This window comes from Mesocricetus auratus, unplaced genomic scaffold (assembly GCF_017639785.1).
Source record: "Mesocricetus auratus isolate SY011 unplaced genomic scaffold, BCM_Maur_2.0 Super-Scaffold_100003, whole genome shotgun sequence".
Lineage (NCBI taxonomy): Eukaryota > Metazoa > Chordata > Mammalia > Rodentia > Cricetidae > Mesocricetus > Mesocricetus auratus.
The window spans coordinates 29100836-29112645 of record NW_024429188.1 but is presented as its reverse complement, the minus strand read 5'-3'; the positions used below and the strand labels follow the sequence as shown (position 1 = coordinate 29112645).

Genomic DNA, 11810 nt, shown 5'->3' with positions numbered 1-11810 from the left:
TCAGTGCAGTTGTTACACTAAGGAAGATTTGACTTGTAAATAGCAAAATGAGGAAAGTTGACATGTTTTAATTTTATGTCAGTGACTACTAATTTTACACTGAGGCAAAGAAAAATTCATTGTCAATTAGTACATATTATTAAAGAATAGCCCTAACTTCTTCAAAGACTCAGCAACAAATAACGATAAGTGCCCAAATCCACCTTTCTTCTTTATAGCCTGTAGTTGCTGGAGAATACCACACAATGTAGTTCACACATTCCAATGGATTCAGTGTCATTTCCTCTGGTCCATTAAGAGAAGAGGATGTTAATTTCACATCCATACGAATAATTCTATCTTTTGGATTGGAGATGGGAATTTCGATGCAGACAGTCTCCTAGGATAATGAAAGAAAAGAAAGACATGATCAACTTTTGTTGTCAGGATAATCATTTGTCTAGGGAAGCAAACAGAAATAAAACTATTACTTAAGGCCACTTGCTTTATTTTTTTCCAATAGCTTTATTCCCATGAATTCCATTTTCCAGTATTTCCTCTGGCGATAACTCATTCATGGCACGATGCTTTCCAAGGCTCAAAAAATAATTAATTAAAAATAATCATAGTTATAGGAATATGTGAGGATACAAAAATAAATAAATAAACTAATCATAGTTATAGCAATAAATAAGTCCAACCACATCAAGTCAAGAAAAACAAAACAAACAACAGAATCTGTAGGCTATTATTATCTGATATGTTTTGATACTTATTATTATTTTTCATTACATTTTATGTCTTATAATAATTCTGGGTCATCAGAATGGAAATAGGTGCTGGCTACCAAGTCTGACAACCTAAGCTAAGTTCCCAAGACCCATATAGAAAAAGAGAACCTACTATGGGCACACGATGACTGTTTGTATTCCAGGGATAGACACTGATCCACTGCTCAGGGCCCCATAGGTTGCCCAGGCCTTCTCACTGACACTCACATTTGGGGGGTCCAGATAAGTCCCATGCTGGCCTCCCCTCACACACACGCACGCACACACACACACACACTAAATGCAGTAAAACTTAAACATAAAAGAAATACTAAATGCAATAAAACTGGAACATAAAATAAATAATAAATGTAATAAAACTGGAACGTAAAATAAAATTGTTTGCTTTCATTAGTCAAAAATTTACTCTGAAGCCCAGACTATCCTGTAACCCACAATTCTGTTCCCAATCTGCAATTCTGGGATTATAGCCACGATTTGAAATCACTTTAAAATTTACAAGTAAGTATTTATTTTACATGAAAATTGTAATAAGCTGTGGTTCCCTAAATCATAAGGGTAGACAGGATGTGGGAATGTAAATAGTGAGGCACTAACATCACAGTGCTTTTATAGATACAAATACTTCTTAGTAATACAAATCATATATTCTATGTATGTTTGATATGTTCAGTAGGATAGGAAGTATGTCATTCACTATTTTATTAGATGATCAACCTTTCTGAGTATGCATTTTGGCTATCTGAATAATTGCAGAAATACATCATCATTTTGATTTAATAACATAATATGATGTATCATCGTGCATGGTGCCAGAAAATTACAGTCACAAAATACTTAATGTCTTCTTGGTCAATGTTTCCCACCATATTCCACACTCAATTTATGATAAATTAACTTTTATACTTGAGGAGTTAAATTTATGTAAGTACTTTCTTAAAAGTTTACAACATTTGGCTTTTATTTGTCTTTACAACGTCATAGTCCTCTACTTTGATTAGTAAGCCTTTGAAGCTTATGTATATATAGAATAAAACCTAAATATGTTTTGGCTTATTTTTTTGAAACTCAAGTGAAATAGTAATGAGTGTACATGGAGAGTTCTAAAGTTATCTTTCATCTTCTTACAAGTTCTTTTAGGTTCAACAATAAAGCAGTCCTTTATAATGCATCCAGCATTGTTCTCTTCCTTGTACTTAATAATAATTTAGACAGAATAATGCATATGCTAAAAATTGCTTCTATATGCATAGTCAATCGTGTGAAATACAAAAACATTAAAATAGGGGAACTCATCAACAAAAGTAATAGAGAGGTATCCATATAAATTTGTAATACTATTTAAAAATGTGTATTAAAAGATTAAAAACTTTGTGTTATAAACCATTTCAGAGGCAATCTTAACATACATGTTGGCTTTTAGAGAAATGTAAGATACTTTCAGTATAGATTTCATTCATGAGTTTACTACTTTTATCGCAATGCAAACAGCATTTCGAGATGTTTAAAAACACCATGAAACAAGTAAGTATTTTTACATGCTCTATTGGCAAGGTAACACATGCAATAAAATCTGCCATGCCTTTTGAATCTCTCTGAGATCTGGTCATGAGGAAACTCATGGGTTTACATGATCCTCCTTCCACTTATTTGGTTCATACTCCCATCCCACATGCCTCTTCTTTTCCTAAATGACTGGACTCGTTCATCTTTTCCTGTCAAGCTAAGTGTGTTCCCAGTGCTTATACATTTATTTGTATATCCATATGGGAGCACTCCTACAATCTTCAATCTACCTTCATGATTACCCAAAAGTGTTTTTATTCAGAGATAGTAATTTCTAAATGTAACTGTTCCTTCACTGTAACAGTAACGGTGTACACTGAGTGGATTAAATTTCGTGATGTGTAATGTGAAGATTTGCATTGTTTTAAAAAGTATAACATTTTAAATTTGCTGTATGGTAATTTATACACATGTATAATGTGTTTTGGAAGGCAGTTTTATAGCTACAGTGTATTTTACTCATAGCCCCCCAACTTTTCCATAGAAATGCTCCCACAATTTGAACCAAGTCACCATTAAAACTTCATGTCTCTATCTTCTCTTCCTCTTTCTCCTCTTGCTACTCTACCTGAAGGAGCCTAACTAGTGCTGCCCATATATTCAGGGATGCTAGCAAATTATTGGAGGATGCAAGGGGCTGACTACCAAAGAAAACCGACCCTCTGTCACACAAATATCTATCAACTGAATACCTCAGTTGACAATTTTTTCTTGATTACTGTTCTCCAAATCTGTGAAGAAAACTGACCTTCTCAAGTCTCTGAAGTTATCTTAAAATAGCTCCCAATATGGAAAGTTATTTTTTCATATATTTAAGGAAATTCAAACTCAGTCAATACTTCTTTTACTTGGCTGCTTTTCCTGATCCCATTTCCAATGCTCAGGATTACCTAGAAATTTCCCAGTTTGGGGAAGAAGGTTTACAGGACCTGGTCTGTTCAACCCTCTGGATATGTAAAGTTGTCACCAAGTTAGCATATACTCCCCATTGAAGAGATGGGCATATCTGACCTCTCCTTCTCTTTTCCATACACAGTACATTTTGTTTTCAAATGTAGATATCGATATCTCAAAACAGTTATAATTTTTCCTCCAAATTCCCAAAGATACTAAAACTTAAGAAATCTTTGTTATCTTTAAAATGTTGAACTTGCTCAAAAAAACATTAATTACACATCTTCCATCTTGAATTTGTTCTAGCATTCTCTTTTCATGTGTACCACATGAAGTTTTATTCACACACATTTTCATAAGCTCATATATGAATTCTAGACATAGTGAAAAGGATTACCAGCCTACATTTCATCCTCCAGAGAAGATAGGAAACAAAGAGGACATACATCGTCCTCCAGTGATGCAGACAGGGACAAGAGTGTCTGAACAAAGTATTGGGGGAGAGGGAAGGGAGGTAGGAAAACAAGGAGGGGAGAAGAGGACATGAGGGATCAGAAAGATTGAGTGGGGAGAGGAATCGAGGAGAATAAGAAAAGAGACACATCAATAGAGGGAGACACTGTAGGTTTAAAGAGAAATCTGGCACTAGGGACTTATACAGAGATCCAAAAGAACCCCAACTAAGACCCTAACCAATAGTGGAGAGGCTACCTTAAATGCCCATCCCCTATAATGAGAATGATGACTACCTTAAATGCCATCCTAGAACCATCATCCAAGAGTGGATTGAAACAGAAGCAGAGATCTGGAGCCAAGCACTGATCCAAACTCCTGGAATCCAGTTTCAGAGAGGGAGGAGTGACGAACAAAGGGGTCAAGACTTTGCTAGGAAAACCCACATAAACACCTGACTTGAGCAAGTGGTAACTTATTGACCACAGTCTGACAGCTGGGGAACCAGCATATGATCAATCCAGGCCCCCTGAACGTGGGTGCCAGCTAGGAGCACTGGGCAGTCTATGGGGACTCTGGCAGTGGAACCAGGATGTATCCCTAGTGCGGGAAGGACTTTAGGAGCCCATTTCCCTTGAAGGGATACTCTCTTAGCCTAGATACACAGGGAGGGTCTAGGCCCTGCCCCAAATATCTCGACAGATTTTAATGATCCCTCATGGAAGGCCTCACCCTCCGTGAGGAGTGGATGGGGAATGGGGTAGGGGGTCATTGGAGGGATATGGAAGGCTGGGAGGGAGGGGGATCTTTGACTGATTTGGAAAATAAGATTGTTTCTATTTTAAATAAATGAAAATAGCCCATTAAGTAAGTCTCCACATTATTACAAATACTAGGACATGAAAATAGGGCATATTCATTGAGTGAAATGATCCTACTATCATCAAAGGTAAATAATTTCCCACTTAGAAGATAATGCCTTTGCAAGCTACATTTGAACGCACTTCAATATTTTCATCATGCATTTTCTATGCCTCAATGGAGATTCAGCCTGAAAACACTTTAGGATATAATCAAGTTACAGACTTAAAGTATTAGAAATATTTTCGTACTTGATATTATTAGGAGCTAAATTTAAAGATTCTATGAAAATAACACTTATTTAATTATGACCAATATAATTTCCGGATGCAAAGAATAGATTTATTATATCTAAACTATTATTAGCAATTAATATCATCTTGTTTCACTTAAATCTAGACCAATAATATTTGAAATTATTAAGCAACTTTGAACACAGATTTATTAATACATGAATAACTTAATTAAGAAAATCTCCCCAGGCATTTGTGGAGTATGCCTTTAATCCCAGGCTCCCAAATCTACCCTAGGACTCTAAATAAAATTCAAAGTAAAAATTTACTGTGGATATTGAGAAGAATGCATGATGGAGTCTAGAGAGCACCATTCCACTTTCACCACATATATGTAGAATATGGAGATAAGGTAAAGTTATACTTACGTAATTGCTGAATATTCAGGCAGAATCCTAAACAGGGAAGTTACTACAAGATGCCATATAACTAAAATATATTTCTTCCAAGCATTTAAGATCTAGAGTGGCTCTGATTGATTAATCTTAGTATATCATTGGGATGTATGTTTTAAGAACACAAACATAGTATAACAGCTCTATTTCCCAAATGACAGCTTCTCAACATGTACTAGGCTCTTACCAGAGCAATACAGTGAAGTTCAATTGTGTCTGCAGGAGGTCCAGGAGCACTATGGATCTCAAGATGATACCAGATTTTTAAACTTTTAACCTTCTCATCTGAAAAAAAAAAACAAAAGAAAAACTAAAGAGATAACAAAAAACACTACTCAATACAGACTTCAGAATTGTATACTAATGCGAAATCCATAAACCATTTTCAAATTTTCCTTTCTTTTCTATTTACTTTCCTCCCGCTTTTCTTTGCACTCACTATGTGACCCAGGTTGGTATTAAACTTCCATGATCCTCATGCCTCAGAGTCCCAAATGTTGGCATGAGCTATCTCATGGTGAATATTTTCATAGTGCTGATTATGTGTTTAAATATTGTGTTTAAATTTTTCAAGAACTGTGACTGTAGATTGAATTATATAGGTAATTTAATAACTTCCCTTGTTCTCTGTTTATCAGTGAATTAGGGGCTTACAATAGTGGTATCATCAGTGTGTCTCTTCTGAAATTTCCATGTGTACACGATTTTGTATGGCACTGCAATGCATTGTATTAAAAGGCACTTTTTGTGACTTCATATGACAATGAATGACATACAATGCTGTGTTACACAGTATATTTCATCAATCTATTCCATTTTATACTATCTTGTACAGCCTATAGGTTTAATAAAATATATAAAAATAAATGGATCTGGGACACATTCAGAATTGTAAGTTAGAGAAAGTAGGAAAGAGAGGAAGTCTTGATAAGTTCATTTTTGGCAGGCCTGAAAGTTTCTGTGTAAACCAGGTTGGTATCAAACTAACAGACATCTGTCTTCCTCTACTTTCCAAGTGCTGGGGCTAAATGCATTTGCTACCACCACACTTGGCCAGACAGGTTCCTATTTATCCATAAACACACAGAGAAAGAGACACCTATTTATCCGTAAACACACAGAGAAAGAGACAAATTCTTCCAGATTTGTGTCTTCCTAAGAACTTCACTTCTCTCTGATTTTGACACAAAACGTAATTGCACCGGTAATAGATAGGTACAGTGTGTATGTGTTCATGGAGGTTGTGTGTGTATATAATATGTGTGGGGTGTGTATGTGCTTGTGCACATGCATGTGTATGGGAAGAGGGGCAGACAAATAGAGAAGACATCTCTTGCTGCTACTTTTTTAAAGAATTGCAACACAAATAAATTCACTAGAAATGCAGTCAGGATGTATTGTATGAGGGAAGAATGAAGAAACATAAATACATAAATATCTTCTTGGTATGCATCTTTGCTTTGAGAATTTTGCATGTTTGTGTTCATGCCTCTCAAAAACCTGCTCATGACCCTTATATTCACACAACTCATTTTCCCAGAAACATACTCTGACTATTCAAACTCTCTAATGAAACATTCTCTTTTGCACTTCAAAAATATATTTCACAATGTTTAAGTTTTATGAGAAGAAAATACAAGAAGGGGTATTGGGTTTTGTTGAAGGCTGTTTTAGCATCTGATGAGATGGCCGTGTGGTTTTCTTCTTTCAGTTTATTTATAGGATGGATTGCATTGACAGATTTCCATATGCTGACCCATCCCTGCATGTCTGGTATCAAGCCTAGTTTATCATGGTGAGTGATTTTTTTCTCATGTCTTCTTATATCCAGTTTGCCAGCTTTTAGTTGAATATTTTGGTGTCAATGTTTATTAGGGAGACTGGACAGTGATTCTTTCTGAGTTGTGTCATTGTGTTGTTTGTGTATCAGAGTAATTGTAGCCTCATATAAAGTTTGGCAATGTTTCTTTTGTTTCTATTGTGTGGAACAATATGAAGAATATTGGTGTTAGCTCTTATTTGAAAGTCTGGTAGAATGTGCACTGAAACCATCGGCCCTGGGCTTTCTTTGGTTAAGAGGGCTTTTTATGAGGGCTTCTATTTTCTTGGGGGTATAAGTCTATTTAAATTATTTATCTGGTCTTGATTTAATTTTTGTATCTGGCACTTATGCAGATATTTGCTGGTGGGAGTGCGAACTTGTTCAGCCACTTTGGAAACAAGTATGGCGGTTTCTCAGAATTTTGTGAATAAATCCACTTCAAGATCCAGCAATCCTGCTCTTGGGCATACACCCAAAGGATGCACAACCATACTATAAGGACTTTTATAATAGCCAGAACATGGAAACAACCTAGATGTCTACCAACCAAAGAATGGGTAAAGAAAATGTGGTACATTTACATAATGTAGTACTATTCAGTGGTTAAAAAATGTGAAATTTGTAGGCAAATGGATGGAACTAGAAAAAACTATATTCAGCGAGGTAACCCAGACTCGGAAAGACAAACACAGTATTCATTGACTCATAAGTAGATATCAGATGTAAAGAAAAGGATAACCAGGCTAAAAATGGTAACCCCAGAGATGCTAGCTAAAATGAGGGGCCATAATAGAGACACACATGGAAGGCCTCAGGAAGGGAAAATAGTTAAAATCTCCCTGGTAATTTGGGAGGGAGTAAAAGGAGATGGGAACACGAGGGATCAAGAAGACCCAGTTGGGGAAGAGTAGGAGGGAAAGATCATTGAAAGAGATATCTTGATAGAGGGAGCCATTATAGAAATAGGGAGAAACCTGGTGCTAGAGAAATTATTAGCAACCCACAAGGATTACTCCTGCTAAGACTTTTAGCAATAGTGGAGAGACTGTCAGAGTGGGCATTCTCCTTTTATAGGATTAGTGACTACCCTACTTGTCATCATAGAACTTGCATCCAGTAACTGATGGAAGCAAATGCAGTGACCCCCAGCCAAGAACCAGGTTGAGTTCCTGAAATTCAGTTGAAGAGGAGGAGGGATTATATGAACAAGGTGTATCAGGGGTATGATGGGGAAAACCACAGAGACAGCTGACCGGAGCTAGTGGGAGCTCATGGACTATAGCCTGACAAGTGGGGAATCTGCATGGGACCAAACAAGGTCCTCCGAATGTGGGTGACAGTTATGTGACTTGATATTTTCTTTAGGGGGTGGCAGTGGCAACAGGACATATCCTGTGTACGTGAAATGGCTTTTTGAAGCCCATTCCCTATGGTAGGATACCATGCCCATTCTTGGTAAAGGAGGGAAGAGCTTGGTGCTAATTCAATTTCTTATGCTACACTTTGTTGCCTCTCCAAGGAAGGCCTTAACCTCTCTGCGGAGCAGATGGAGGGTGGGAAGGGTTGGAGAAAGATATTAAAAACAATAAGCATCTAAAGGTAGCACTAATGCAAACATAGAAAATGTTTGTGGTAATGTATAATAATTCTGCGATTTTACAGCAGCAGAAATTCAGAAAATAATCTATATAAAATTAAATCTGAAATAATACAATATTCTGAGAGGCAAATACAATACAAGTTACATTACATATTCTGCATTTAAAGTATGTATTTAATTTAAAGACAAATGAAGATCAGATTTTTCAAAGTACAACAAAATAACTCACTATTACAAGAAATTTACCTGAATATTCCTCAAAAATAATGGTAGATGGATCTGATGGTGTTTCCTGAGAAGAGATATCTTTCTCCTGATCTGTGTCTTCCTGAGAATCTTCCTCATCTCTGCTCTTAACGGAAAATGTAATTGCACCTGTAACACATAGTTACAGGATGCCAGTTAAACAGTGGGGTGTTTCTGAAATGGTTAGTCTCAAGCATCAAAGTTACTATGAATTGCATACCAAATATAAATTCTAAATGGTAGTACCAGAGTTAAATATAAACAGACTATAGAACAATTTAATCAAAATTTAAAGGAAACATTATTAAAACATTAATAGTTGTTTTTCAACAGATTTACTATAATAAGAAAATTGGTCAATACTTTCTCAGCATTAGTTTTCAGTAACTTAGTGATCTTGGATGATTGTGTTTATCTATTTTCTTCTTCAAACATTCATAAAATTCCCACTTATTATCTTACTTACAAACTATTTTGTTTTATAAATTTGGAATACTATTCCAAGCTTCATCTTTCCCATAAACATTTCAGACATAAAATATTTTGCATTCTGTCCTAAGACTGTAAGTGGTGAAATTTTCATTGCAATTTTTGTTATGTAAATTGAACTCATTTAAAATTGGCAGGGATATAAAAAACTGAGATTAGTATACTTATATGTAGAAAATAATTCAGAAATTGGCTGTGATCATTCAGTATCAGCTTAGCACGTACAGAATTTGCACACTAACCATGTATTCCTAGTCATACATCATAATCAAATAGCGTTGGCTAGTACCTACAAGTATAATATAAATGGATTTAGTAGTTTTATACTACGTATAAAGACAAATATAATTGACATAAAACATCAAAATTCTCTTAGATTTCACATAATGGTGAATTTAAGTCATTATATATATTCTAAGAACATGTAAATTCACTATTAAGTTTTATGTATATGGCAACTTTACTTATATCATTTTTATATCTGGTTGATAGAAACCATGATGACACTGTCCACATTGCTTCTGGATAAGAGAAAGAAGTGATTAATGTGGAAAAAATGTATTTTCACCTATTTGGGTGAGACATACAAGTGATATGGTGTTTCTAGACTATGCTTTTTTCCAAAATAGCTGACTAAACGTCCAATATGTTTAACTTTAGAATGGCTAATGGAAGCCATTAGCCATGTGTGATGATTAAGTAGGTATGGTGGTAATTTTGATATGTATCATGAATAGGTGCACACACCTACATATAATGTATATTGCTAATAATTTAATATATTATATTTTAAGGTTATAATATTTGTGTGAAGTAAATATGTAAGAACAATATCACATATTTTATTTTATTTCTTCTGTTTCAGAGTTTGCTCAGCACATGAGGGAAGCTTTTTACAACTGAGCTATATATTCAGAACTTCCATTTACATTTGTAATTATCAGATTGTTTAAAAATACGTAACAGGTTATTTTCTATTTTGTCACACAGTGCTATTATAGAAAATTAGTTTCAGTGTTTGCATGTAAAAGCCTTACATTTTATTGTGAATCTAGTCATGTCTAACAATCTCAGTGAATATTATGTGAAGGTATTTAAATACATATTTCGTAGGCTGACTCATTAATGTTTAAAATTCATTTTTAACACAATACTAAGCCAGGAGACTGTTAGAATATACTAAAATATAATGGAACAATAGAAAGCAGCACATAGCAGAAGCAAATATAATAAACAGAGCAATGCCTATCCTAACCAAAGTTTGCGCAAATAAGGTAATTTTATACTTTTATGTACCAAATATTGAAGACTTAGAAATATGCAGTAAAGAAAATGCTTCACGACTTTAACAAATTTAAACTTAATGGACATTTGTGGTCAGCATCAACAATACTGTATGGAGACATCAAAATTTCCAAGTAAATCCTATTCAGAAATAAAGGAAAGAATGTACTCACATGATTTGTTTTAGTTTCATTTGTAGTCATGTATAGGGTAGCATGTGTTTGTAGTTACTGCACCACAATGTTAAATTGGTAATTATATTTAACTCTAAATCATAGACAAAATGTATGAAATAGACTATATTCTCTAGGTTTGGTGCTATGTCATTCAGCCACAGGAGTAGTCCTTGGGATCTTCTGGGCAGGAATTATGTTTTTATGGTTTTCAATATCTTTGACATGTGACATTATACTATCATCAGTAGAACACATTTTGTTCCTACCACGGTGAAAGTCAGAAGATGAAGACTTGACAAGAATTGAGAAATTCATAATCACCAGCTTATCTCTCTTTCCATTGTTATTTCATGCTTTATTTGAATGAATACAGCTGATATTATTAAATCAAACGCCACTAATATATTGCATTTATACATGTTTTTAAATGTTCTTTTAATGTCTATTAATATCTACAAGGAATAGAAATATTATTCTTGTTCCTCCTTGAATATCTAGAACTGTTTCTATTATACCCCTCAAAATCCCAGGCTTCTTTATTAATAAAAATAGACAACAAGCCCAATATAATCCTTTAGATAACCACAATATATTTAATTTCAAAACTGATTCAGACAGTTTCTTCCTCAGTAACTTAAATTATTAATCTAGATTTTCACACTCCATATAATGATTCCATCTAAGAACCTATTATTATAACAGTGTGTGTGTGTGTGTGTGTGTGCAGAAATGTTTTATGCTCATAGATTTACGCATACTTTTCAATGCTCTACAATCTAGATGGAAGGCATGGTAAAAACTAGCAAAAGTGATTCATGGCGTGCTCAGCACTGACCTATGCCAATCTGTAAAGTGGGAAAATGTTATGCCACTTAACTCTATGGAAAATGTTATAGAGACAAGAAACAAGGTTAGAAACAATAATAATGGTTAGTTAAAACATAAATAAAACTAACAAAAT

The 11810-nt window shown here is 34.7% G+C and overlaps 1 protein-coding gene across 3 annotated transcripts in view; it reads right to left on the bottom strand.

Annotated features, from left to right (window-relative positions):
• Window positions 1-11810, bottom strand: part of Cfap47 (cilia and flagella associated protein 47) — a 255121-nt gene that overhangs the window by 67087 nt on the left and 176224 nt on the right. For all 3 annotated transcript variants that reach the window (XM_040744177.1, XM_040744175.1, XM_040744176.1), the window contains 3 exons: window positions 8901-9029; window positions 5420-5517; window positions 204-379 (listed from right to left, as the gene is read on the bottom strand). In XM_040744177.1, coding sequence (XP_040600111.1) covers window positions 204-379; window positions 5420-5517; window positions 8901-9029 — 403 coding nt within the window. The remainder of the gene's footprint in view (window positions 1-203; window positions 380-5419; window positions 5518-8900; window positions 9030-11810) is intronic.